A 27,521-nucleotide genomic window follows, 5' to 3' on the forward strand; every position below is an offset into this window, starting at 1 on the left:
TGTGTGATCAGAATATGGACAGAATAAAAGTGTAAAGTTTGGTGTGTGTGATCAGAATATAGACAGAATAAAAGTGTAAAGTTTGGAGTGTGTTATCAGAATAAAGACAGAATAAAAGTGTAAAGTTTGGTGTGTGTGATCAGAATATAGACAGAATAAAAGTGTAAAGTTTGGTGAGTGTGATCAGAATATAGACAGAATAAAAGTGTAAAGTTTGGAGTGTGTGATCAGAATATAGACAGAATAAAAGTGTAAAGTTTGGAGTGTGTGATCAGAATATAGACAGAATAAAAGTGTAAAGTTTGGTGTGTGTGATCAGAATATAGACAGAATAAAAGTGTAAAGTTTGGAGTGTGTCTTCAGAATATAGACATAATAAAGTGTAAAGTTTGGAGTGTGTGATCAGAATATAGACATAATAAAAGTGTAAAGTTTAGTGTGTGTGATCAGAATATAGACAGAATAAAAGTGTAAAGTTTGGTGTGTGTGATCAGAATATAGACAAAATTAAAGTGTAAAGTTTGGTGTGTGTGATCAGAATATAGACAGAATAAAAGTGTAAAGTTTGGTGTGTGTGATCAGAATATAGACAGAATAACAGTGTAAAGTTTGGTGTGTGTCTTCAGAATATAGACATAATAAAGTGTAAAGTTTGGAGTGTGTGATTAGAATATAGACACAATAAAAGTGTAAAGTTTGGTGTGTGTGTTCAGAACATAGACATAATAAAGTGTAAAGTTTGGAGTGTGTGATCAGAATATAGACAGAATAAAAGTGTAAAGTTGGGAGTGTGTGATCAGAATATAGACATAATAAAAGTGTAAAGTTTGGTGTGTGTGATCAGAATATAGACGGAATAAAAGTGTAAAGTTTGGTGTGTGTCTTCAGAATATAGACAGAATAAAAGTGTAAAGTTTGGTGTGTGTGATCAGAATATAGACAGAATTAAAGTGTAAAGTTTGGTGTGTGTGTGATCAGAATATAGACAGAATAAAAGTGTAAAGTTTGGTGTGTGTGATCAGAGTATAGACAGAATAACAGTGTAAAGTTTGGTGTGTGTCTTCAGAATATAGACATAATAAAGTGTAAAGTTTGGAGTGTGTGATTAGAATATAGACACAATAAAAGTGTAAAGTTTGGTGTGTGTGTTCAGAACATAGACATAATAAAGTGTAAAGTTTGGAGTGTGTGATCAGAATATAGACAGAATAAAAGTGTAAAGTTTGGTGTGTGTGATCAGAATATAGACGGAATAAAAGTGTAAAGTTTGGTGTGTGTCTTCAGAATATAGACATAATAAAAGTGTAAAGTTTGGTGTGTGTGTTCAGAACATAGACATAATAAAGTGTAAAGTTTGGAGTGTGTGATCAGAATATAGACAGAATTAAAGTGTAAAGTTTGGTGTGTGTGATCAGAATATAGACAGAATAAAAGTGTAAATTTTGGAGTGTGTGATCAGAATATAGACAGAATAAAAGTGTAAAGTTTGGTGTGTGTGATCAGAATATAGACAGAATAAAAGTGTAAAGTTTGGTGAGTGTGATCAGAATATAGACAGAATAAAAGTGTAAAGTTTGGAGTGTGTGATCAGAGTATAGACATAATAAAAGTGTAAAGTTTGGAGTGTGTGATCAGAATATAGACAGAATAAAAGTGTAAAGTTTGGAGTGTGTGATCAGAATATAGACAGAATAAAAGTGTAAAGTTTGGTGTGTGTGATCAGAATATAGACAGAATAAAAGTGTAAAGTTTGGAGTGTGTCTTCAGAATATAGACATAATATAGTGTAAAGTTTGGAGTGTGTGATTAGAATATAGACATAATAAAAGTGTAAAGTTTAGTGTGTGTGATCAGAATATAGACAGAATAAAAGTGTAAAGTTTGGTGTGTGTGATCAGAATATAGACAGAATTAAAGTGTAAAGTTTGGTGTGTGTGATCAGAATATAGACAGAATAAAAGTGTAAAGTTTGGTGTGTGTGATCAGAATATAGACAGAATAACAGTGTAAAGTTTGGTGTGTGTCTTCAGAATATAGACATAATAAAGTGTAAAGTTTGGAGTGTGTGATCAGAATATAGACAGAATAAAAGTGTAAAGTTTGGTGTGTGTGATCAGAATATAGACAGAATAAAAGTGTAAAGTTTGGAGTGTGTCTTCAGAATATAGACATAATAAAGTGTAAAGTTTGGAGTGTGTGATCAGAATATAGACATAATAAAAGTGTAAAGTTTGGTGTGTGTGATCAGAATATAGACAGAATAAAAGTGTAAAGTTTGGTGTGTGTGATCAGAATATAGACAGAATTAAAGTGTAAAGTTTGGTGTGTGTGATCAGAATATAGACAGAATAAAAGTGTAAAGTTTGGTGTGTGTGATCAGAATATAGACAGAATAACAGTGTAAAGTTTGGTGTGTGTGATCAGAATATAGACAGAATTAAAGTGTAAAGTTTGGTGTGTGTGATCAGAATATAGACAGAATAAAAGTGTAAAGTTTGGTGTGTGTGATCAGAATATAGACAGAATAACAGTGTAAAGTTTGGTGTGTGTCTTCAGAATATAGACATAATAAAGTGTAAAGTTTGGAGTGTGTGATTAGAATATAGACACAATAAAAGTGTAAAGTTTGGTGTGTGTGTTCAGAACATAGACATAATAAAGTGTAAAGTTTGGAGTGTGTGATCAGAATATAGACAGAATAAAAGTGTAAAGTTTGGAGTGTGTCTTCAGAATATAGACATAATAAAAGTGTAAAGTTTGGTGTGTGTGATCAGAATATAGACGGAATAAAAGTGTAAAGTTTGGTGTGTGTCTTCAGAATATAGACATAATAAAAGTGTAAAGTTTGGTGTGTGTGTTCAGAACATAGACATAATAAAGTGTAAAGTTTGGAGTGTGTGATCAGAATATAGACAGAATTAAAGTGTAAAGTTTGGTGTGTGTGATCAGAATATAGACGGAATAAAAGTGTAAAGTTTGGGGTTTGTGATCAGAATATAGACGGAATAAAAGTGTAAAGTTTGGTGTGTGTCTTCAGAATATAGACATAATAAAAGTGTAAAGTTTGGTGTGTGTGATCAGAATATAGACAGAATTAAAGTGTAAAGTTTGGTGTGTGTGATCAGAATATAGACAGAATAAAAGTGTAAAGTTTGGTGTGTGTGATCAGAATATAGACAGAATTAAAGTGTAAAGTTTGGTGTGTGTGATCAGAATATAGACAGAATAAAAGTGTAAAGTTTGGTGTGTGTGATCAGAATATAGACAGAATAACAGTGTAAAGTTTGGTGTGTGTCTTCAGAATATAGACAGAATAAAAGTGTAAAGTTTGGTGTGTGTGTGATCAGAATATAGACAGTATAAAAGTGTAAAGTTTGGAGTGTGTGATCAGAATATAGACAGAATAAAAGTGTAAAGTTTGGAGTGTGTGATCAGAATATAGACCGAATAAAAGTGTAAAGTTTGATGTGTGTGATCAGAATTTAGACAGAATAAAAGTGTAAAGTTTGGTGTGTGTGATCAGAATATAGACAGAATAAAAGTGTAAAGTTTGGTGTGTGTGATCAAAATATAGACAGAATAAAAGTGTAAAGTTTGGTGTGTGTGATCAGAATATAGACAGAATAAAAGTGTAAAGTTTGGTGTGTGTGATCAGAATATAGACAGAATAAAAGTGTAAAGTTTGGTGTGTGTGATCAGAATATAGACAGAATAAAAGTGTAAAGTTTGGAGTGTGTGATCAGAATATAGACATAATAAAAGTGTAAAGTTTGGTGTGTGATCAGAATATAGACGGAATAAAAGTGTAAAGTTTGGTGTGTGTGTTCAGAATAAAGACAGAATAAAAGTGTAAAGTTTGGAGTGTGTGATCAGAATATAGACAGAATAAAAGTGTAAAGTTTGGTGTGTGTGATCAGAATATAGACAGAATAAAAGTGTAAAGTTTGGTGTGTGTGATCAGAATATAGACAGAATAAAAGTGTAAAGTTTGGAGTGTGTGATCAGAATATAGACAGAATAAAAGTGTAAAGTTTGGTGTGTGTGATCAGAATATAGACAGAATAAAAGTGTAAAGTTTGGTGAGTGTGATCAGAATATAGACAGAATAAAAGTGTAAAGTTTGGAGTGTGTGATCAGAGTATAGACATAATAAAAGTGTAAAGTTTGGAGTGTGTGATCAGATTATAGACAGAATAAAAGTGTAAAGTTTGGAGTGTGTGATCAGAATATAGACAGAATAAAAGTGTAAAGTTTGGTGTGTGTGATCAGAATATAGACAGATTAAAAGTGTAAAGTTTGGTGTGTGTGTTCAGAATATAGACAGAATAAAAGTGTAAAGTTTGGAGTGTGTGATCAGAATATAGACAGAATAAAAGTGTAAAGTTTGGAGTGTGTGATCGGAATATAGACAGAATAAAAGTGTAAAGTTTGGTGTGTGTGATCAGAATATAGACAGAATAAAAGTGTAAAGTTTGGTGTGTGTGATCAGAATATAGACAGAATAAAAGTGTAAATTTTAGAGTGTGTGTTCAGAATATAGACATAATAAAAGTGTAAAGTTTGGTGTGTGTGTTCAGAATATAGACAGAATAAAAGTGTAAAGTTTGGTGTGTGTGTTCAGAATATAGACAGAATAAAAGTGTAAAGTTTGGTGTGTGTGATCAGAATATAGACAGAATAAAAGTGTAAAGTTTGGTGTGTGTGATCAGAATATAGAAAGAATAAAAGTGTAAAGTTTGGTGTGTGTGATCAGAATAAAGACAGAATAAAAGTGTAAAGTTTGGAGTGTGTGATCAGAATATAGACAGAATAAAAGTGTAAAGTTTGGTGTGTGTGATCAGAATATAGACGGAATAAAAGTGTAAAGTTTGATGTTTGTGATCAGAATTTAGACAGAATAAAAGTGTAAAGTTTGGTGTGTGTGATCAGAATATAGACAGAATAAAAGTGTAAAGTTTGGTGTGTGTGATCAGAATATAGACAGAATTAAAGTGTAAAGTTTTAGTGTGTGTGATCAGAATATAGACAGAATAAAAGTGTAAAGTTTGGTGTGTGTGATCAGAATATAGACAGAATAAAAGTGTAAAGTTTGGTGTGTGTGATCAGAATATAGACAGAATAAAAGTGTAAAGTTTGGAGTGTGTGATCAGAATATAGACAGATTAAAAGTGTAAAGTTTGGTGTGTGTGATCAGAATATAGACAGAATAAAAGTGTAAAGTTTGGTGTGTGTGATCAGAATATAGACAGAATTAAAGTGTAAAGTTTGGAGTGTGTGATCAGAATATAGACAGAATAAAAGTGTAAAGTTTGGTGTGTGTGTGTGATCAGAATATAGACAGAATAAAACTGTAAAGTTTGGTGTGTGTGTGTGATCAGAATATAGACAGAATAAAAGTGTAAAGTTTGGAGTGTGTGATCAGAATATAGACAGAATATAGTGTAAAGTTTGGTGTGTGTCTTCAGAATATAGACATAATAAAGTGTAAAGTTTGGAGTGTGTGATCAGAATATAGACAGAATTAAAGTGTAAAGTTTGGTGTGTGTGATCAGAATATAGACAGAATAAAAGTGTAAAGTTTGGTGTGTGTGATCAGAATATAGACAGAATTAAAGTGTAAAGTTTGGTGTGTGTGATCAGAATATAGACAGAATAAAAGTGTAAAGTTTGGTGTGTGTGATCAGAATATAGACAGAATAACAGTGTAAAGTTTGGTGTGTGTCTTCAGAATATAGACAGAATAAAAGTGTAAAGTTTGGTGTGTGTGATCAGAATATAGACAGTATAAAAGTGTAAAGTTTGGAGTGTGTGATCAGAATATAGAAAGAATAAAAGTGTGAAGTTTGGAGTGTGTGATCAGAATATAGACCGAATAAAAGTGTAAAGTTTGATGTGTGTGATCAGAATTTAGACAGAATAAAAGTGTAAAGTTTGGTGTGTGTGATCAGAATATAGACAGAATAAAAGTGTAAAGTTTGGTGTGTGTGATCAAAATATAGACAGAATAAAAGTGTAAAGTTTGGTGTGTGTGATCAGAATATAGACAGAATAAAAGTGTAAAGTTTGGTGTGTGTGATCAGAATATAGACAGAATAAAAGTGTAAAGTTTGATGTGTGTGATCAGAATTTAGACAGAATAAAAGTGTAAAGTTTGGTGTGTGTGATCAAAATATAGACAGAATAAAAGTGTAAAGTTTGGTGTGTGTGATCAGAATATAGACAGAATAAAAGTGTAAAGTTTGGTGTGTGTGATCAGAATATAGACAGAATAAAAGTGTAAAGTTTGGTGTGTGTGATCAGAATATAGACAGAATAAAAGTGTAAAGTTTGGAGTGTGTGATCAGAATATAGACATAATAAAAGTGTAAAGTTTGGTGTGTGTGATCAGAATATAGACAGAATAAAAGTGTAAAGTTTGGTGTGTGTGTTCAGAATAAAGACAGAATAAAAGTGTAAAGTTTGGTGTGTGTGATCAGAATATAGACAGAATAAAAGTGTAAAGTTTGGAGTGTGTGATCAGAATATAGACATAATAAAAGTGTAAAGTTTGGTGTGTGATCAGAATATAGACGGAATAAAAGTGTAAAGTTTGGTGTGTGTGTTCAGAATAAAGACAGAATAAAAGTGTAAAGTTTGGAGTGTGTGATCAGAATATAGACAGAATAAAAGTGTAAAGTTTGGTGTGTGTGATCAGAATATAGACAGAATAAAAGTGTAAAGTTTGGTGTGTGTGATCAGAATATAGACAGAATAAAAGTGTAAAGTTTGGAGTGTGTGATCAGAATATAGACAGAATAAAAGTGTAAAGTTTGGTGTGTGTGATCAGAATATAGACAGAATAAAAGTGTAAAGTTTGGTGAGTGTGATCAGAATATAGACAGAATAAAAGTGTAAAGTTTGGAGTGTGTGATCAGAGTATAGACATAATAAAAGTGTAAAGTTTGGAGTGTGTGATCAGATTATAGACAGAATAAAAGTGTAAAGTTTGGAGTGTGTGATCAGAATATAGACAGAATAAAAGTGTAAAGTTTGGTGTGTGTGATCAGAATATAGACAGAATAAAAGTGTAAAGTTTGGAGTGTGTCTTCAGAATATAGACATAATAAAGTGTAAAGTTTGGAGTGTGTGATCAGAATATAGACATAATAAAAGTGTAAAGTTTGGTGTGTGTGATCAGAATATAGACAGAATAAAAGTGTAAAGTTTGGTGTGTGCGATCAGAATATAGACAGAATTAAAGTGTAAAGTTTGGTGTGTGTGATCAGAATATAGACAGAATAAAAGTGTAAAGTTTGGTGTGTGTGATCAGAATATAGACAGAATAACAGTGTAAAGTTTGGTGTGTGTCTTCAGAATATAGACATAATAAAGTGTAAAGTTTGGAGTGTGTGATTAGAATATAGACACAATAAAAGTGTAAAGTTTGGAGTGTGTCTTCAGAATATAGACATAATAAAAGTGTAAAGTTTGGTGTGTGTGATCAGAATATAGACGGAATAAAAGTGTAAAGTTTGGTGTGTGTCTTCAGAATATAGACATAATAAAAGTGTAAAGTTTGGTGTGTGTGTTCAGAACATAGACATAATAAAGTGTAAAGTTTGGAGTGTGTGATCAGAATATAGACAGAATTAAAGTGTAAAGTTTGGTGTGTGTGATCAGAATATAGACAGAATAAAAGTGTAAAGTTTGGTGTGTGTGATCAGAATATAGACGGAATAAAAGTGTAAAGTTTGGTGTGTGTCTTCAGAATATAGACAGAATAAAAGTGTAAAGTTTGGTGTGTGTCTTCAGAATATAGACATAATAAAAGTGTAAAGTTTGGAGTGTGTGATCAGAATATAGACATAATAAAAGTGTAAAGTTTGGAGTGTGTCTTCAGAATATAGACATAATAAAAGTGTAAAGTTTGGTGTGTGTGATCAGAATATAGACGGAATAAAAGTGTAAAGTTTGGTGTGTGTCTTCAGAATATAGACATAATAAAAGTGTAAAGTTTGGTGTGTGTCTTCAGAATATAGACATAATTAAAGTGTAAAGTTTGGTGTGTGTGATCAGAATATAGACAGAATAAAAGTGTAAAGTTTGGTGTGTGTGATCAGAATATAGACAGAATAAAAGTGTAAAGTTTGGTGTGTGTGTTCAGAATATAGACTGAATAAAAGTGTAAAGTTTGGTGTAAACATCAGCTCTGAAATTGTTTGAGTGAGTGTGTGTGTGTGTGTTTGCGTGTATGTGTGTGTGCGCGCGTGTGTGTGTGTGTGCGCGTTTGTGTGTGCGTGTGTGTGTGCGCTTATGTGTATGTGCGCGTTTGTGTGTGTGTGTGTGTGTGCGTGTGTGCACGTTTGTGTGTTTGTGTGTGTGTGTGTGTGCGCGCGTATGTGTGTGTGCACGTTTGTGTATGTGTGTGTGCGTGTGTGCGTGCGCGTTTGTGTGTGTGAGTGTGTTTGTGTGTGTGTGCGTGTGTGTGCGTGTGCGTGTGTGCGTTTATGTTTGGCCCAGTTTATCAGTGTTTGAGATGCTGCTGCTCCTCATGAAAGCCTGATGTGTGTTTCTGCTCTTCTTCTTCTGTGGTGTTTTCCTCTTCTAATGCTCGCTGTGGCCCAGATCCTCCTCTTGTTTGCGTGGGCCGCTGCTGCTCTTTATTGTTCGCTATAAGCAGATGAGATGTTTTCATCGCTCTGGTTGACCTGGCGTTCGTCATGCCGCTGCTCGTAATGAAGATAATTACAGTCTCAATGCTGAGCTTTATTCAGACGGATGTTCAATCCGAGCTGATGCTGTAACGAGCCGCTTTTAGACTGCTGCATTTAGAGGAAAACAGCCAATCAGAGCATTACATAACCTCGCATTCGCTTCACTTCATTTCCCACAACATGTTTGTGTTTTTATGTCGAGTCAGATTTATTTCAATGTACACATGTCACTACAGCTTTACAGAAAACAAGGAAAATATCATCTATGATTGTCCTTTTTTATATTGTGATGTGCAACCACATGAAATGCTCTTGAAAATGTAGGGCAGTGCATAATATTTGTGTTTGGGGAATGGATTGGATTGTTAAAAAATGGCATTGCTAATAAAACAGAGCAAGACTGACGAATAAATGAAAGCATATCAGAAATTAGATGCACCATGAGAGCCCTGTCATAAAGGACTAATACTCCCGCCCCGAAGTACTATTTGACCCACCGAAAGCACTGATAGCTCCTACCTAAAGCATTGATAGCTCCTACCTGAAACATTTAAAGCTCATTCCTAAAGGACTGATAGACATGCCCTAAAGCATTGATAGCTCCTCCCTCAGCATTGATAGCTCCTCCCTAAATAACTGAGAGTCATGTACTAAAGCATTGATTGCTCCTTCCTAAAACATTAAAAGCTCCACCCTAAAGCATTGATTGCCCCACCCTAAAGCATTGGCAGCTCTGCTCAAAAAGACTGATAGCTCTGCCCTGAAGGCCTGATAGCCCTGGCCTAAAGCATTGATAGCTCCTCCCTAAAGCATTGATAGCTCCTCCCTAAAGCATTGATAGCTCCTCCCTAAAGTATTGATAGCTCCTCCCTAAAGGATTGATAGCTCCTCCCTAAAGCATTAAAAGCTCCTCCCTAAAGCATTGATAGCTCCTTCCTAAAGGATTAATAGCTCCTCCCTAAAACATTGAAAGCTCCTCCCTAAAGCAGTGATAGCTCTGCTCAAAAAGACTGATAGCTCTGCCCTGAAGGTCTAATAGCCCTGCCCTAAAGCATTGATAGCTCCTCCCTGAATGACAGATGACTCCTCTCTAAAGGACTGATAGCCCTGCCCTAAAGCATTGTAGCTCCTCCCTAAAGCATTGATAGCTCCTCCCTAAAGCATTGAAAGCTCCTCCCTAAAGAATTGTAGCTCCTCCCTAAAGCATTGATAGCTCCTCCCTGAATGACACATGGCTCCTCCCTAAAGGACTGATAGCCTTGCCCTAAAGCATTGTAGCTCCTCCCTAAAGCATTGAAAGCTCCTCCCTAAGGTATTGTAACTCCTCCCTAAAGCATTAATAGCTCCTGCCTAAAGCATTAATAGCTCCTCCCTGAAAGACAGATGGCTCCTCCCTAAAGGACTGATAGCCCTGGCCTAAAGCATTGATAGCTCCTCCCTAAACATTAAAAGCTCCTCTCTAAAGCATTGATAACTCCCCCCTTAAGCATTGATAGCTCCTCCCTAAAGCATTGATAGCTCCTCCCTAAAGCAGTGATAGCTCCTCCCTAAAGCATTGATAGCTCCTCCCTAAAGCAGTGATAGCTCCTCCCTAAAGCATTGATAGCTCCTCCCTAAAGCATTGAAAGCTCCTGCCTAAAGCATTATTAGTTAATAGCTCCTCCCTGAAGGCAAGATGGCTCCTCCCTAAAGGACTGATAGCCCTGCCCTAAAGCATTGTAGCTCCTCCCTAAAGCATTGAAAGCTCCTCCCTAAGGTATTGTAACTCCTCCCTAAAGCATTAATAGCTCCTGCCTAAAGCATTGAAAGCTCCTGCCTAAAGCATTAATAGCTCCTCCCTGAAGGACAGATGGGTCCTCCCTAAAGGACTGATAGCCCTGGCCTTAAGCATTGATATCTCCTCCCTAAAACATTAAAAGCTCCTCCCTAAAGCATTGATAGCTCCTCTCTAAAGCATTGATAGCTCCCCCCCTAAGCATTGATAGCTCCTCCCTAAAGCAGTGATAGCTCCTCTCTAAAGCATTGATAGCTCCCCCCCTAAGCATTGATAGCTCTTCCCTAAAGCAGTGATAGCTCCTCCCTAAAGCATTGATAGCTCCCCCCTTAAGCATTGATAGCTCCTCCCTAAAGCAGTGATAGCTCCTCCCTAAAGCATTGATTACTCATCACTAAATCATTGAAAACTCCTCCCCAAAGCATTAATAGCTCCTCCCTGAAGGACAGATGGCTCCTCCCTAAAGGACTGATGGCCCTGCCCTAAAGCATTGGTAGCTCCACCCTAAAGGACTGATAGCGCCATCTCTAAAATCTGATTGTCCTGCTTTAAATGGCTGATAGTCCTGCCTCAAAGTACTGGTGGCCCTGCCCTAAATGAGTGATATCCCCGCCCTGAAGACAGCTGAGGTAAGGTTACGGTTTGATTAATGATTATGAAGGCAAATAAATGTTTTATCTTATATCTTTAATAACAAATATCTCTATATAAATATAAAAATAAGCAGAGCTGTTTGTTCAATCTCCTTACAAAGAACGCCTAGAGCTCAATACAGTCTACACAGGCTATCTACATGTGATTTTGCCTAGCCCCAGCAGGGGAGCTAAAGAGCGGCGGGTCCCTGCCTCGAGACTCTAGCTAACCAGAGTTATTTATTTAACCGTAGCTCAGTCTGACGGACAGGAAGCGTTCCTCTGATTATCATCAGCCAGTTTCTGACTTCCTGTTCAATTATTTCGGTCTCTGAGCCCTGCTAATGAGTGCAAGCGCTGACTGACGGATTACGACCCGTCCGCACGGCCAATTAGCAGAGCAATGACAACACAAACAGGCCTGTGATCCGCCGAGCAGAGCAGTGCATCATGGGCCGCCGCGAGGGTCTTAATTAGCCCGGAGGTGCTCGGCCTTTGAGAAACACTGCCATAATCACGAGTGTAGGAATCATTGTTAAACAGCGGAACAAAGAGTGCACTTGTTTGACTTTGTGCCGCCACACGACCTTCATGATGATAATTGGCTGATGCACATTATTCACAGAAACAGCTCTGATTTCAAGAGGAAGGCTCATGTTTTAGTGTAGTTATTTCACATGCTGAAGGTTATTCTGGAGGTATGTGTTCGTTATTGATTAGCAGGTTGACTTGTATTTATTTCTATGTATATATATATATATATATATATATATATATATATATATATATATATATATATATATATATTTTATGTTGCTACTCTCTGATGTTTGCTATATGAATATGTGATTTTTAAAAAGTATATCCTCAAGTGCTGTTAACAACTCATTTCTAAGCATAATAGTTTCAATAACTCATATTTAATTGATTTCTTTTCTTTTTGCCATGATAACAGCACATACTATTTGACTAGATATTCTTCAAGATAATAGTATTCAGCTTAAAGTGACATTTAAAGCTGCTGAATGTCAGTGTTTGACTCTTCTAGAGCATGAAAACAGCATCATATGTGTGCAGATATTCAGAAACACACACTCTGGTTTATCTAGGAAACAACGCTGAAGTCAGATATTCTGCTGTGAACGTGTGTTACGTGTCTTTGTTTTAGCCTCTTTAACGTGGCCAATGCCAGTCTAGCCAATTATATTTCAGCACCTCGGGTTGCCAGATGGTGGAAAACAGCGTATTTCATTTACTCAGTCAGGAAGGCGCTCAAAGCATGCATCCGTGGCTGAAATGTGCCCTCTGGTGGACAGTAGCAGACTCTGAAATGAGACGCAGATTCAGAGTTCCACATGAGGTTATTAATGAGCAAATAATATCAATATCACGAGTGTAAATATTAGGTGAGCAGGTCACATTGTAACCCGTTTCATAACAACACACTACATGAGGAGATGCGCAGTGATGAGCGTTAGGGCTGATTGCAGCAGACGAAACAGGACAGAAATGTAAACACAGCCATTCAGAAGCACAGAATAGTGCACTCACTGCACTCCAGCACAACGCTGAGCTTTAGAATCTAATGAACACATATTAAAGCTCTTCAGGGCTTGACGTTAACGTTTTTGCTCACCAGCCACTGTGGCTAGTTGTTTTCCAACATTACTAGCCACTCGCCAGTTTCACTAGCCACAATTTTGTTGCTGGGAGAAGAAATTTTATATGCAGGAATTTGACTTTGACATGCTAATATGACTTGATTTTGTTTTGCGTAATTTTTAATTAGTTTTGCGTAAAGCATTGATAGTTCCTCCCTAAAGCATTGATAGCTCCTCCCTAAAGCATTGATAGCTCCTCCCTAAAGCATTGATAGCTCCTCCCTAAAGCATTGATAGCTCCTCCCTAAAGCATTGATAGCTCCTCCCTAAAGCATTGATAACTCCTCCGTAAAGCATTGATAACTCCTCCCTAAAGCATTGATAGCTCCTCCCTAAAGCATTGACAGCTCCTCCCTAAAGCATTGATAACTCCTCCCTAAAGCATTGATAACTCCACCCTAAAGCATTGATAGCTCCTCCCTAAAGCATTGATAGCTCCTCCCTAAAGCATTGATAGCTCCTCCCTAAAGCATTGATAGCTCCTCTTTAAAGCATTGATAACTCCTCCCTAAAGCATTGATAGCTCCTCTCTAAAGCATTGATAGCTCCTCCCTAAAGCATTGATAACTCCTCCCTAAAGCATTGATAGCTCCTCCCTAAAGCATTGATAGCTCCTCCCTAAAGCATTGATAGCTCCTCTCTAAAGCATTGATAACTCCTCCCTAAAGCATTGATAACTCCTCCCTAAAGCATTGATAGCTCCTCCCTAAAGCATTGATAACTCCTCCCTAAAGCATTGATAACTCCACCCTAAAGCATTGATAGCTCCTCCCTAAAGCATTGATAGCTCCTCCCTAAAGCATTGATAGCTCCTCCCTAAAGCATTGATAGCTTCTCCCTAAAGCATTGATAGCTCCTCCCTAAAGCATTGATAGCTCCTCTCTAAAGCATTGATAGCTCCTCCCTAAAGCATTGATAACTCCACCCTAAAGCATTGATAGCTTCTCCCTAAAGCATTGATAGCTCCTCCCTAAAGCATTGATAACTCCTCCCTAAAGCATTGATAGCTCCTCCCTAAAGCATTGATAGCTCCTCCCTAAAGCATTGATAGCTCCTCCCTAAAGCATTGATAACTCTTCCCTAAAGCATTGATAGCTCCTCCCTAAAGCATTGATAGCTCCTCCCTAAAGCATTGATAACTCCTTCCTAAAGCATTGATAACTCCTCCATGAAGCATTGATAGCTCCTCTCTAAAGCATTGATAGCTCCTCCCTAAAGCATTGATAGCTCCTCCCTAAAGCATTGATAACTCCTCCGTAAAGCATTGATAACTCCTCCCTAAAGCATTGATAGCTCCTCCCTAAAGCATTGATAACTCCTCTCTAAAGCATTGATAACTCCACCCTAAAGCATTGATAACTCCTCCCTAAAGCATTGGTAACTCCTCCCTAAAGCATTGATAACTCCACCCTAAAGCATTGATAGCCCCTCCCTAAAGCATTGATAGCTCCTCCCTAAAGCATCGATAGCTCCTCCCTAAAGCATCGATAGCTCCTCCCTAAAGTATTGATAACTCCTCCGTAAAGCATTGATAACTCCTCCCTAAAGCATTGATAACTCCACCCTAAAGCATCGATAACTCCTCCCTAAAGCATTGATAACTCCACCCTAAAGCATTGATAGCCCCTCCCTAAAGCATTGATAGCTCCTCCCTAAAGCATTGATAGCTCCTCCCTAAAGCATTGATAGCTCCTCCCTAAAGCATTGATAGCTCCTCTCTAAAGCATTGATAACTCCTCCCTAAAGCATTGATAGCTCCACCCTAAAGCATTGATAGCTCCTCCCCAAAGCATTGATAACTCCTCCGTATAGCATTGATAGCTCCTCCCTAAAGCATTGATAACTCCACCCTAAAGCATTGATAACTCCTCCCTAAAGCATTGATAGCTCCTCCCTAAAGCATTGATAGCTCCTCTCTAAAGCATTGATAGCTCCTCCCTAAAGCATTGATAGCTCCTCCCTAAAGCATTGATAGCTCCTCCCTAAAGCATTGATAGCTCCTCCCTAAAGCATTGATAACTCCTCCGTAAAGCATTGATAACTCCTCCCTAAAGCATTGATAACTCCACCCTAAAGCATTGATAACTCCTCCCTAAAGCATTGATAACTCCTCCGTAAAGCATTGATAACTCCTCCCTAAAGCATTGATAACTCCACCCTAAAGCATTGATAACTCCACCCTAAAGCATTGATAGCTCCTCCCTAAAGCATTGATAGCTCCTCCCTAAAGAATTGATTGCCCTACCCTAAAGTATGACAGCTCTGCTCTAAAAGACTGATAGCTCTGGCCTGATTCAGTTTTTGCGTAATGTTAATTTAAGGATTTGCCAAATTTATCTCTGACCACACTAAAAACAAATAAATATTTCTCAGCCATGCATTTTAAATAGTGTGTCAAACAAGCTATATATAGCTGAATACATGCTCTTTTTAATCAACGAAACATTTATTTAAAAAAAAATAATTTTAAAAATAATTATTGCCATCTAAAACAAATGCATAAACTGTGTCCTGGCTAAAGCTCCCAGATCACCAGTTTACTAAATGAGGAGGTAATCTTCTATTGAAGCTATCTTATTGTAGAAAATAGAATTAAACCATATTAACAAAAATATCCATAAGCAAAAGAAAGCATACTGTGTGTGGTAATGAAAGGATCACGTTATCATTAGGCCTGTTCATCTGTTCAAAGAATAGTGAAAGTGAAAGCAGCAACTGCTTGCAAAAATCGGGAGCTCTTGAAAGCAGCAGGACTGTGGATGCACGAGCATCACATTTGTCTAGTCTATTGTGAAGAGAACGGATCACACCAGTTGAGTTTCTAGCCAGTTTCTTTGTGCAAGTAAACGGGAGCGTGCACGCTTTGTAAACAGTCATTCATGTCACCTGTGTGCTCTTTCTTTTGCTTTCGCGAACACGGTTATTTTTGTCTTGCTGCTTCTTTATTCTAAGATCACATTTGCATGCACATTGAGCCGTCTTTATTGTCCAACCTGCTTTAAAGAAAACTACCATTTTAAATGTGTTTACAACCAGCCAAAATGGCTAGTGGGAGTGGCTGTCTTACTGTCTTACTACACAGCTGAAATCTACTGGCATTTGGCGGGTTGGTTGATGTTAATATCAAGCCCTGAACCTCTTGAACAGGATTAAATGTAGATGCTGAATCACTGATATGTGTTGGTTTGCACTGAGTCTCAGTTCTGAGTTTCAGACGCTTTATTGTATTGTCCTGATCTGAGCTGAACTATCTGCTGCTGCTTTCAGTAGTACGGCAATAAATCTCCTGTTAGACTCACATTATTAGCATTTAACACTGAATAAAGCACATCAGCTGTACCTGAGCTGATCATGCTCAGTGTTCTGTTGTTCACCTGTGAGAAATAGAAGTCAATTCTAATATATTCTAATTCCTGTGTGTGTGTGTGTATATATTTATATATATATATATATATTCAGTCAGACACATTACCATCAATCTGACAACCTGCGCTTGTGTGCACTCCTCAAAAGTGGAACTGAGCGAAAATGTATTTCGATCCAGGAGTGCAATACCGAGTTCCACCACTGGGTGTCAAACTTACATACTGCATCCTTAAAGGCTTCACTAGGGTAATTAGGGTAAAGTTAGGGTAATTAGGCAAGTCATTGTATAACAGTGGTTTGTTCTGGGGACAATCGAATAATCAATCTGTAAAGAGGCTAATAATAATGACCTTTATATATATATATATATATATATATATATATATATATATATATATATATATATATATATATATATATATATATATATATATATAAATACTAAAAAAATATTGTGAGGATTCAGCCATTGCTCTGTTCAGCAGCACTTGAGAAATATTTGACAAATAATTACTATTGGACAGACGAGTGATTATTTTTCACACACTCACAGTTTCATACAGTTTTTATTCAGTATTTTACTTAATGATATGCCAGAACTCAGCGAGCCTCTCTTTATTTTGATCATTTCTGCCTGGTTTGATTTCTCTCTCAGAAGTGCTGCTGCTGTCACACAGTTTATTAGGAAAAATGGCTTTGACCTTAAATGACCTTCCTGACCTTCATGCATGTGTGTGTACGTGTGTTTGTGTGTGTGTGTGTGTGTGTGTGTGTGTGTGTGTGTGTGTGTGTGTGTGTGTGCGTGCGTGCGCATGTGTGTGTGACAGACTCATGCAGTGACGCAACGCTTGACATTTGCTCTGCTGTGTGTCAGTCCTGCTGTTGAACATGTCACACACACAGCTGGAGTGTGTGTGTGTGTGTCTGTGTGTCTGTGTGTGTATAAAAGAGAGAATGTGTGTTTATCTGTGCCTGAGTCTTGTGCATCTGTCTAAGTGTGTGTGTGTGTGTCTGTGTGTGTGTGTGTGTGTGTGTGTGTGTCATTCTCAGCAGTTCTGAGATCAGGTCTTGTTTACTTCCCTCTTGCTGTTTAACAGAATGAATGAGGTTGTGTCCTTGTTTGTTTATTATCTGCCGTATGTTAGTGAAATCTGCTCTGTGTGATTGGCCAGCCGAGTGGTGTCTGTGGGAGTGGCCTGTGTTTGCGTGGCCAATCAAGAGACCTTTTACTGTGGTTAGTGTGGTTGTTGTTTAACTGGATTTTTAGTTCACTGGTTTGGGTTAGGTTGTGGTTTAGGCGCATGACATCACTTTGTGTTTGTGTTTTAGTTGTGTTTGTGGTTCTGTTGTGTTTGTTGTGTAGCTGTGTTTGTTGTGTAGTTGTGTTTGTGCTTCAGTTGTGTTTGTGCTTCAGTTGTGTTTGTTATGTAGTTGTGTTTGTTGTGTAGTTGTTTATGTTTCAGTTGTGTTTGTGCTTTAGTTGTGTTTGTTATGTAGTTGTGTTTGTTGTATAGTTGTGTTTGTTGTGTAGTTGTTTGTGTTTCAGTTGTGTTTGTGTTTCAGTTGTGTTTGTTATGTAGTTGTGTTTGTTATGTAGTTGTGTTTGTTGTGTAGTTGTTTGTGTTTCAGTTGTGTTTGTGTTTCAGTTGTGTTTGTTGTGCAGTTGTGTTTGTTGTGTAGTTGTTTGTGTTTCAGTTGTGTTTGTGTTTCAGTTGTGTTTGTGTTTCAGTTGTGTTTGTTGTGCAGTTGTGTTTGTTGTGTAGTTGTTTGTGTTTCAGTTGTGTTTGTGTTTCAGTTGTGTTTGTTATGTATTTGTGTTTCAGTTATCTAGCTGTGTTTGTTGTGTAGCTGTGTTTGTTGTGTAGCTGTGTTTGTTGTGTAACTGTGTTTGTTTGAGTGATGAGCAGAGGATTATGGGGGTGTAGGGTGTTTGTCTTCTCCTCCTCCTGTCTTCTCTCCTGAGACGTTCCTCTATTTTGGGAATAACTCCTCCAGCGCTGCTCATTTTTCTCTCTCTGTTAATTAGATTTAAACGCTCTCTCTGCTCATTTGCATATGAACACCCTTTTAATGAGAGCAGATAATGAAGTTCTGTAATCACAGGCCACAGTGTGTGTCTCTTGAGCGTGTGTGTGTGAGAAAGAGAGAAGGAGAGAAAAAAAGAGTGTATTTGTGTAAGAGAGAGTATGTGAGGTTATGTAGGTATTTGAGGATGTCAGAGAGAGAGAGAGAGAGAGTGTAAGAGGGTGTGTGTATGTGTGTGTGTGTGTGTGTGTGTGTGCGTGCCTGTGTGTGTGTGTGTGGATGTTACCATTATCGTTCTATTTTCTGTATTATTCCTAATTTAAGCTATAAAAGCACATGTAGTGTGTGTCTGTGTTCTGCTCGACTCTGCAGCTCAAGCACAACAAGATGGAGAACGACGACTCTGTTGTTGTCAAACTCTGTTACCGTCAACTCTGTTACCGTCATCTCTGTTATCGTCATCTCTGTTTGCGTCATCTCTGTTATCGTCAGCTCTGTTATCGTCATCAGTTATCGTCATCTCTGTTATCGTCAGCTCTGTTATCGTCATCAGTTATCGTCATCTCTGTTATCGTCAGCTCTGTTATCGTCATCAGTTATCGTCAGCTCTGTTATCGTCATCAGTTATCGTCAGCTCTGTTATCGTCAGCTCTGTTATCGTCATCTCTGTTTGCGTCATCTTTGTTATCGTCATCTCTGTTTGCGTCATCTCTGTTATCGTCAACTGTTATCGTCAACTCTGTTATCGTCATCTCTGTTATCGTCATCTCTGTTACCGTCAACTCTGCGTCATTTCTGTTATTGTCAGCTCTGTTATCGTCATCTCTGTTTGCGTCATCTCTGTTATCGTCAGCTCTGTTATCGTCATCTCTGTTTGCGTCATCTCTGTAATCGTCAGCTCTGTTATCGTCATCTCTGTTTGCGTCATCTCTGTTATTGTCAGCTCTGTTATCGTCATCTCTGTTTGCGTCATCTCTGTAATCGTCAGCTCTGTTATCGTCATCTCTGTTTTCGTCATCAGTTATCGTCAACTCTGTTATCGTCAACTCTGTTATCGTCATCTCTGTTTTCGTCATCAGTTATCGTCAACTCTGTTATCGTCATCTGTTATCGTCAACTCTGTTTTCGTCATCTCTGTTTTCGTCAACTCTGTTATCGTCATCTCTGTTATCGTCAACTCTGTTATCGTCAATTCTGTTATCGTCAAATGTTATCGTCAGTTCTGTTATAGTCAATTCTGTTATAGTCAATTCTGTTATCGTCAAATGTTATCGTCATCTCTGTTATTGTCATCTCTGTTATTGTAAACTCTGTTACCGTCAGTTCTATCAAGTCATTAAATCTGCTGCTGCTTTTAGTAGTATGATGTAAATGTAAATTTTATGTAAATACATTTGATGTAAAATGGCACTCAGACTCACATTGTCAGCATTTACCAGAGCTGATCATCATTCCAGTATAAGGGTAATGAATGGAAAGTGCCTTAACTGTTCCTGCAATTCTGGAATGTCATGTGTTGTGTTTTGACCGGTCCGATTAGCTTCTGTGTGTGTGTGTGTTTGTGCTGTCAGCAAACGTGTACGCTGAGTGTAATTGGAGGCAGTTAAGGCAATGATGTTAACAGTAATCACTGCGATAAGACTCAGGACTGCGCAACACATTTTGTTGGCAAAAAGCAAAGAAATAATTGGGGTTCCCATGTGGGTTTGTGTAACGCAGGGCTCAGTCCACATAAACCCACAGTCTCTCTCTCTCTTTCTCTCTCTCTCTCTCTCTCAGGCAAAGAGAGTGTGTGTGTGTGTGTGTGTGTGTGTGTGTGTGTGAAATCTACATCTGTTTTCTCCACCATATGGAGCAGTCGAACACTCTCAACTTACTTAATTCTGGTTTGTTTTGTATACAATATTTTATGATATTATTATGCAGTTAAATAAATCTTTCAGATTTGTTTTGCTGCTTGTGTTTTTTAGGTTCCTAGTTAGATTCTTTTTGCGAATTAGGTATCAGCTCATAGCATCTATATCTACATTAGTGCTGCCAAATATTAAGCGTGATTTGATCACATCAAAAATAAAACCTTGTAATTTGCACTATATATATATATATATATATATATATATATATATATATATATTTATATGCTTTATCTATATATTAATACTTGTTTGTCTGTCTATCTATCTATCTATCTATCTATCTATCTATCTATCTATCTATCTATCTATCTATCTATCTATCTATCTATCTATCTATCTATCCATCCATCCATCCATCCATCCATCCATCCATCCATCCATCCATCCATCCATCCATCCATCCATCCATCCATCCATCCATCCATCCATCCATCCATCCATCCATCCATCCATCCCTTTCTCCCTCCCTCTCTCTCTCTCTCTCTCTCTCTCTCTCTCTCTCTCTCTCTCTCTCTCTCTCTCTCTCTCTATATATATATATATATATGTGATTCTACATCTACTGTATATCTGTATGTAGATATATAAAAAGTGTTTTGTGAATGTATATCATCTATATCTTTATGTCTTTATTTTTATAACTACTACAAAATATTTATATCTATATTTCTATATCTATGTTTATGTCTATATATCTATGCCTATGTTTATATCTATAAATATTTATATCCATATCCACATCTATATTTCTATATATCTGTATCTTTATATGTTTATATCTATACATGTTTATATCTATGCAGTACATCTGTATCCATATATGTTTATGTCTATATATCTATATCTATATATGTTTCTACATCTTTATCTGTATGTATCTGTATTAATATTGTTGTATATAGTTTATGTATATATGTCCATGGCTCTAACTCTGTGTGTGTGTGTGTGTCTCTGTGTGTGTGTGCTCTCCCTCAGGTCCTCTGCGTGTGCTGGTCTCCACAGAGTCAGTGTCTGCTCATCTGGGGGATACGGCTCTGCTGCGCTGCGAGGTGACGGGTGACCCCATGCCTGTGGTGCGCTGGCAGAAGAACCGAGAGGACCTGCCCTTGACCTTTGACCCCGACAGCAGAGTGGTCATCCTGCCCTCGGGGTCTCTGCAGGTCAGCCGGGTGCAGCCGCCGGATTCGGCCACGTATCGATGCCTGGCGGAGAATCCTGGCAGCGCCCGCACCGGCACAGATGCAGACCTGCGCGTACTGCCCGGTGAGAGAGAGAGACAAGCAGATCTACACACACTTACATTTGTGTGTGTTCTCTATGTGTGTGTGTTGGCATTTGTGTGTGTGTGTGTCTGTGTGTGAATGTGTGAGTGTACGCTGAACCTCTGCTGGACCCGAGAGTGAGTGTGTGTGTGTGTGTGTGTGTGTGCTTGAGAGAGAGAGAGTGTGTGTGTAATCAGATGCAGGACTGAGCGCTGCTGAGGGCTGATGGGAAGCGTCTCTGGAGGACAGACAGACAGCAGAAGGGCATTCTGGGAGAAAACGCTGCCGCTGGCGCTCAGCAAACAGTGCAGATGTGTGTGTGTGTGTGTGTGCAGATGTGTGTGTTTAGGGGTCACAGAGAAGCAGAAACCAGAACAGGAGCATTGTGTCAAATTAACAAAAGCTCAGGGTGTGTGTGTGTGTGTGTGTGTGTGTGTGTGTGTGTGTGTGTATGTGCGTGTGCGTGTGTGTGCATGTGTGTGTGTGTGCGCATGCATGCGTGTGTGTTTGTGTGTGTGTGTGTGTGTTTGCACGCGTGCATACATGAGTGTTTATATGGTCATAAAGTCTGTGCGTGTCTGTGTATAAGTCTCTGTGTGAGTGAAAGTGTGAGGGTGTGTGTGTCCATGTGTGTGCATACGTGTGTGTTTTTGTTTGTAAGTGTGTGTTTGTGTGTACTAAATACTAGTGTCTGCTAAACACTAAATGTGTGTGTGTGTGTGTTTACAGTATGCTTTCTTTATGTGTATGAGTATGTGTGTACAGTATAATACACCACAGGGGATGACAATGTTAGAATGTGTGTGTGTGTGTGTGTGTGTGTGTCCTCTAAACTGTATCTCTCTCTCTCTCTGTGTGTGTGTGTGTGTGTGTGTGTAGAGCCTGGAGTGTCTCGGGGTCTGGTGTTCCTCCAGAGGCCGCAGAAGGTCTCTGTTCTCCAGGGCAGAGATGCTGTTCTAGAATGCTCCGCCTCCGGCTTCCCCAATCCGGCTTTCTATTGGCTGAGAGGAAACGAGCTCATCCAGAGCCGGTGCGCTTATACTCTCTTCATCACACACACACACACACACACACACATGTACACAGACTCAAACACAAAAAGACAAACACCCACACACGTAAACCTACACACACACACACACACACACACACACACTGAAATACACACTTTCACACAGACATTTACACACAAACACAATGAAATGCACAAACACAGACAAGCACACAGACACACACACACAAGGCACACATGCACAAGCACAAACACACATACAAAAACACACAGGCACACACAAAACGCACTGAAACACACACACACACACGCACAGACACACACACACACACACACACACACAAATGAACATAAACACACACATTTTCATGCAAACACACACACACAAACTTATGAACACACACAGACACACACTCACAGATACGCAACACAGACAGACATACACACACTCATAGACACACATTCACAGATATGGACACGCACACACACTGATATACACACAAACACACACAGACACCCTTGCACACACACATACAAACACAGACACACACACACACACAAACTTACAGATATGGACACACACACAGATATGTGCACATTTACACACAAACAGAAACCCTTGCAGGCATACACACACACAGACATAAGCTGCGTCCCAAATGGCACACTATACACTATGCACTCATGCACTATGTACTTATGCACTTACACACTCAACAGGATAGTATATGTATGTCGTGGCGTCCCAAATGGCACACTAATGTGTTTTTACTAAACGGAAATTCAAACCGTTTCCCTGATGACGTTTGACGGTTGCCAAATCAGTGAAATAAACGACCGAATTATCAGATAATACCTGCCGTGAGTATTGCCGCATTCACCATCGGGAGGCGCTAAAATCACTCTCGTAGGAGAATTTTGCTTTCACCATCCAAAATAAATAAAGTTATTCAACATGTGCGTCTGATAGCTCCGCCCCTTCCGCTACGTAAGCAAACCTGCGGTCGTTGAGTGCGTGAAGTGTCCATCATTACACACTTCAATTTAGCGGCTGAATGAGTGCATCATCCGGGTAATTAAAGTGCACTTATTATTTTTAGAGTTTTCAGTATGAACACACTACTTACACTATTTATACTACAAAATAGCGTAGAATAGTGCATAAGTATGCGATTTGGGACGCAGCTATACACTTACAGATATAGACACACACACAGACATGCACATGCACACACAGACACACATTCACTGATATGGACACACACACACACACAGACCTGCGCATGAAAACTTGCCCGTATAAACATGCACACAAAGACATACACTTACAGATATGGACACACACTGATATACGCACACACACAGAAACCCTTGCAGGCATACACACACACACACACACACAGACATACACTTACAGAAACTCGTGCACGCATACATACGCACACACAGACACACACTTACAAATATGGACACACAGACAGACATACACATGCAAAAACACTTGCATGCATACACACACACATGCACACACGGACATACACAAGCATACACAGACACACATTCACAGATATGGATGCACACATACAGACATGCACACACACCCTTGCATGCATCCACAAACAGACACGCACACCACACACACTTGATCATCATCATTTTCTGTCATGTAGTAAACAATATCAGGGCCACAGATGAGCAACATTACAAGAGCTTTAATTATCTTCATTAATGAACTTTATTAAACTGAATTAGCAGCTCTCACTTCTCTGTACATGAGAGTGTCCTCCTCATTTAATTAGATTCTGAGCAAAAACATAATGACTGTGATATATTATCCTGTGATTTACAGAAGATAGACTCTGAGGCTCAGAGATTTTTCTTGCATATTAAAGACTATTTAAGATCATTTTAGCCCAAAACACTGATTAATTATAATCTGAAATCTGTTCACTACATACTAATAGATTCAACAGATTTCAGGCAGATCACATTAATACCATCACCATTATAAAGTTTTGTTTTGGTTGTTTATAGTTGTTGTAGGCCTGTGATACTCGTACTTTGTGTCTTATTTTAGTGTTTATTATGCTCGTATCTTGCATTTATTGAGCGTTCAGTGTATGTAGAGTAGAAGCACAGAGTTAAATGTAAATTAAATGTAACGGCACATTAGGAGCACTGCTTTTTTAAATATGTGTCATTCCTGAGATTTTGCATGTGCAGAAACCCTTAGATAGCAGCTAAATATTATGTTTAGCATTTAAATATGTGTTGAAATGCAGTTCATTGCTGTGAAGTAAAGCGTCATTCATTTATTCATTTTCTTCTCGGCTTAGTCTCTTTATTAATCCTGGGTCGCCACTGTGGAATGAACCACCAACTTATCCAGCACGTTTTTACACAGCTGACACCTTCCTCTCTGGGAAACATCCACACACATTCATTCACACACTCATTCATACACTACGGACAATTTAGCTTACCCAACTCACCTGTACCACATGTGTTTGGACTGTGGGGGAAACGGGAGCACCCGGAGGAAACCCACGCGAACGCAGGGAGAACATGCAAACTCCACACAGAAACGCCAACTGACCCAGCCGAGGCTCGACCCAGCGACCTTCTTGCTGTGAGGCGACAGCACTAACTACTGCGCCACTGCCTCACCCGCAATTCAATCAACTCTAATATTAATGAATGTAATCAAATCTGATGTAATCTAACTCAATGTAATCTAGTGTAATCGACTCGCATGTGATCTAATTTAATCACATGCAGCCTAATCTCATCAAATGTAATTGAATCGAACGTAATTTAAGGTAATCGAATGGAATCAAATGTAATCTTCTCGAATAGAGTATAATTGAATCGAACATTATGCAATTGAATCAAATTAAATTTTATCTCCTTGAATCGAATGTAATCTAATCAAATTTAATCAAATCTAATTGAATCAAATGTAATCAAATAGAATGTAATCTAATTGAATTGCATGTAGTCTAATTCAATCACATGCAATCTAATCTTGTCTAATGTAATCGAATCAAACGTAAGATTTGTAAGAATCTAATCTAATCAAATCTAATGTAATCTAGTGAATAGAATTGAATGTATTCTAATCTAATGTAATCTAATGTATTCTAATTGAAGCGAACATAATGCAATTGAATCAAATTAAATTGAATCTTCTTAAATCTAATGTAATCTAATTGAATTGTATCTAGTCTAAATAAGTCACATGCAATGTAATCTCCTCAAATGTAATAGAATCAAACGTAATCTAGTGTAATCAAATTTAATCAAATTTAATCAATCGTAATCTTCTCAAATCGAATATAATCAAATGCAATTAAATGTAATCTAATCATATCTAATGTAATCCAGTGAATAGGATTGCATGTAATCTAATCTAATTTAATCTAATGTAGTGTAATCTAATCGTATCGAATATAATCTAATCAAATGTAATCGACTCAAATCTTTTGTGATGGAATGTAATCAAATCTAATGCAATCTAATCAAATCATGTGAGTGTGTGCGCGTTTCTAATGGTTGTGTGTTTTTCTCTCAGCTCTAAGAAATACTCTCTCCTGAGCGGCAGTAACCTGTTGATCAGCAGCGTCACGGACGACGATTCGGGAATCTACACCTGCATCGCTCACAACAAACAGCAGAATATCTCTGCGTCCTGCGAGCTCGCTGTACTGGGTGAGTAAATCTGGAAATATCTTACAAAACTGATCATTTTCTCATCATACACACACACAGACACACACACACACACACACTTGTACCTTTAACTCTGTTATCATCAGCTCTGTTACCTTGAATTTTATTATTGTCAACTCAATTACTATACTGTTAATTTGTTATTGTCAACTCTCTTTCTCAACTCTATTATTGTTAACTGTTACCATCAACTCTATTACTTGTTACTATGTAATCAACTCTGTCAACTCTATTACCATAAACTCTGTTATTGTTAACTCTGTTACCATCAACTATTACCATGCCGTCAACTTCGTTACCGTCAACTCTGTTACCATCAACTCTGTTATAGTCAAACAGTTACCATACCATCAACTCTTAGTGTCAACTCTGTTATCGTCAACTCTGTTACCATCAACTTTATTTTCGTCAACTTTTACCATTCCTTAAACTCTGTTATCATCAACTCTGTTATCATCAACTCTGTTCTCATCAACTTTGTTATCATCAACTGTTTCCATCAACTCTATTATCGTCAACTCTGTTACCATGAACTCTATAATTGTCAACTATTACCATACTGTCAACTCTGTTACCTTACTGTCAACTCTTTTATCGTCAACTATTACCCTTCCGTCAACTCTGTTACCTTACTGTCAACTCTTTTATCGTCAACTATTACCCTTCCGTCAACTCTGTTACCTTACTGTCAACTCTATTATCGTCAACTATTACTATTTCCTCAACTCTGACCATAACGTCAACTCTGTTACCTTACTGTCAACTCTATTATCGTCAACTATTACTATTTCCTCAACTCTGACCATAACGTCAACTCTGTTACCTTACTGTCAACTCTGTTATCGTCAACTATTACTATTCCCCCAACTCTGTTACCATACCGTCAACTCTGTTATCGTCAACTCTGTTACCATGAACTCCCTTATTGTCAACTATTACCATACTGTCAACTCTGTTACCTTACCATCAACTCTATTATCGTCCACCATTACTATACCGTCAACTCTGTTACCGTACTATCAACTCTGTTACCTTACTGTAACTCTATTATCGTCAACTATTACTATTCCCTCAACTCTGTTACCTTACTGTTAACTCTATTATCGTCAACTATTACTAGTCCCTCAACTCTGACCATGACGTCAACTCTGTTACCTTACTGTCAACTCTGTTATCGTCAACTATTACTATTCCCTCAACTCTGACCATACCGTCAACTCTGTTACCATACCGTCAACTCTGTTATCGTCAACTCTGTTACCATGAACTCCCTTATTGTCAACTATTACCATACTGTCAACTCTGTTACCTTACCATCAACTCTATTATCGTCCACCATTACTATACCGTCAACTCTGTTACCGTACTATCAACTCTATTACCTTACTGTAACTCTATTATCTTCAACTATTACTATTCCCTCAACTCTGTTACAATACGTCAACTCTGTT

The 27,521-nt window shown here is 38.0% G+C and overlaps 1 protein-coding gene across 10 annotated transcripts in view; it reads left to right on the forward strand.

Annotated features, from left to right (window-relative positions):
- dcc (DCC netrin 1 receptor) overlaps positions 1–27,521 on the forward strand; it is a 418,185-nt gene that overhangs the window by 239,834 nt on the left and 150,830 nt on the right. For all 10 annotated transcript variants that reach the window (XM_087252692.1, XM_087252694.1, XM_087252686.1 and 7 more), the window contains 3 exon segments: positions 21,043–21,330; positions 22,209–22,359; positions 25,913–26,049. In XM_087252692.1, coding sequence (XP_087108818.1) covers positions 21,043–21,330; positions 22,209–22,359; positions 25,913–26,049 — 576 coding nt within the window.

This window comes from Danio rerio, chromosome 5, assembly GCF_052040795.2.
Source record: "Danio rerio strain M-AB ecotype USA chromosome 5, GRCz13ab, whole genome shotgun sequence".
In the NCBI taxonomy this organism is placed as follows: Eukaryota; Metazoa; Chordata; class Actinopteri; order Cypriniformes; family Danionidae; genus Danio; species Danio rerio.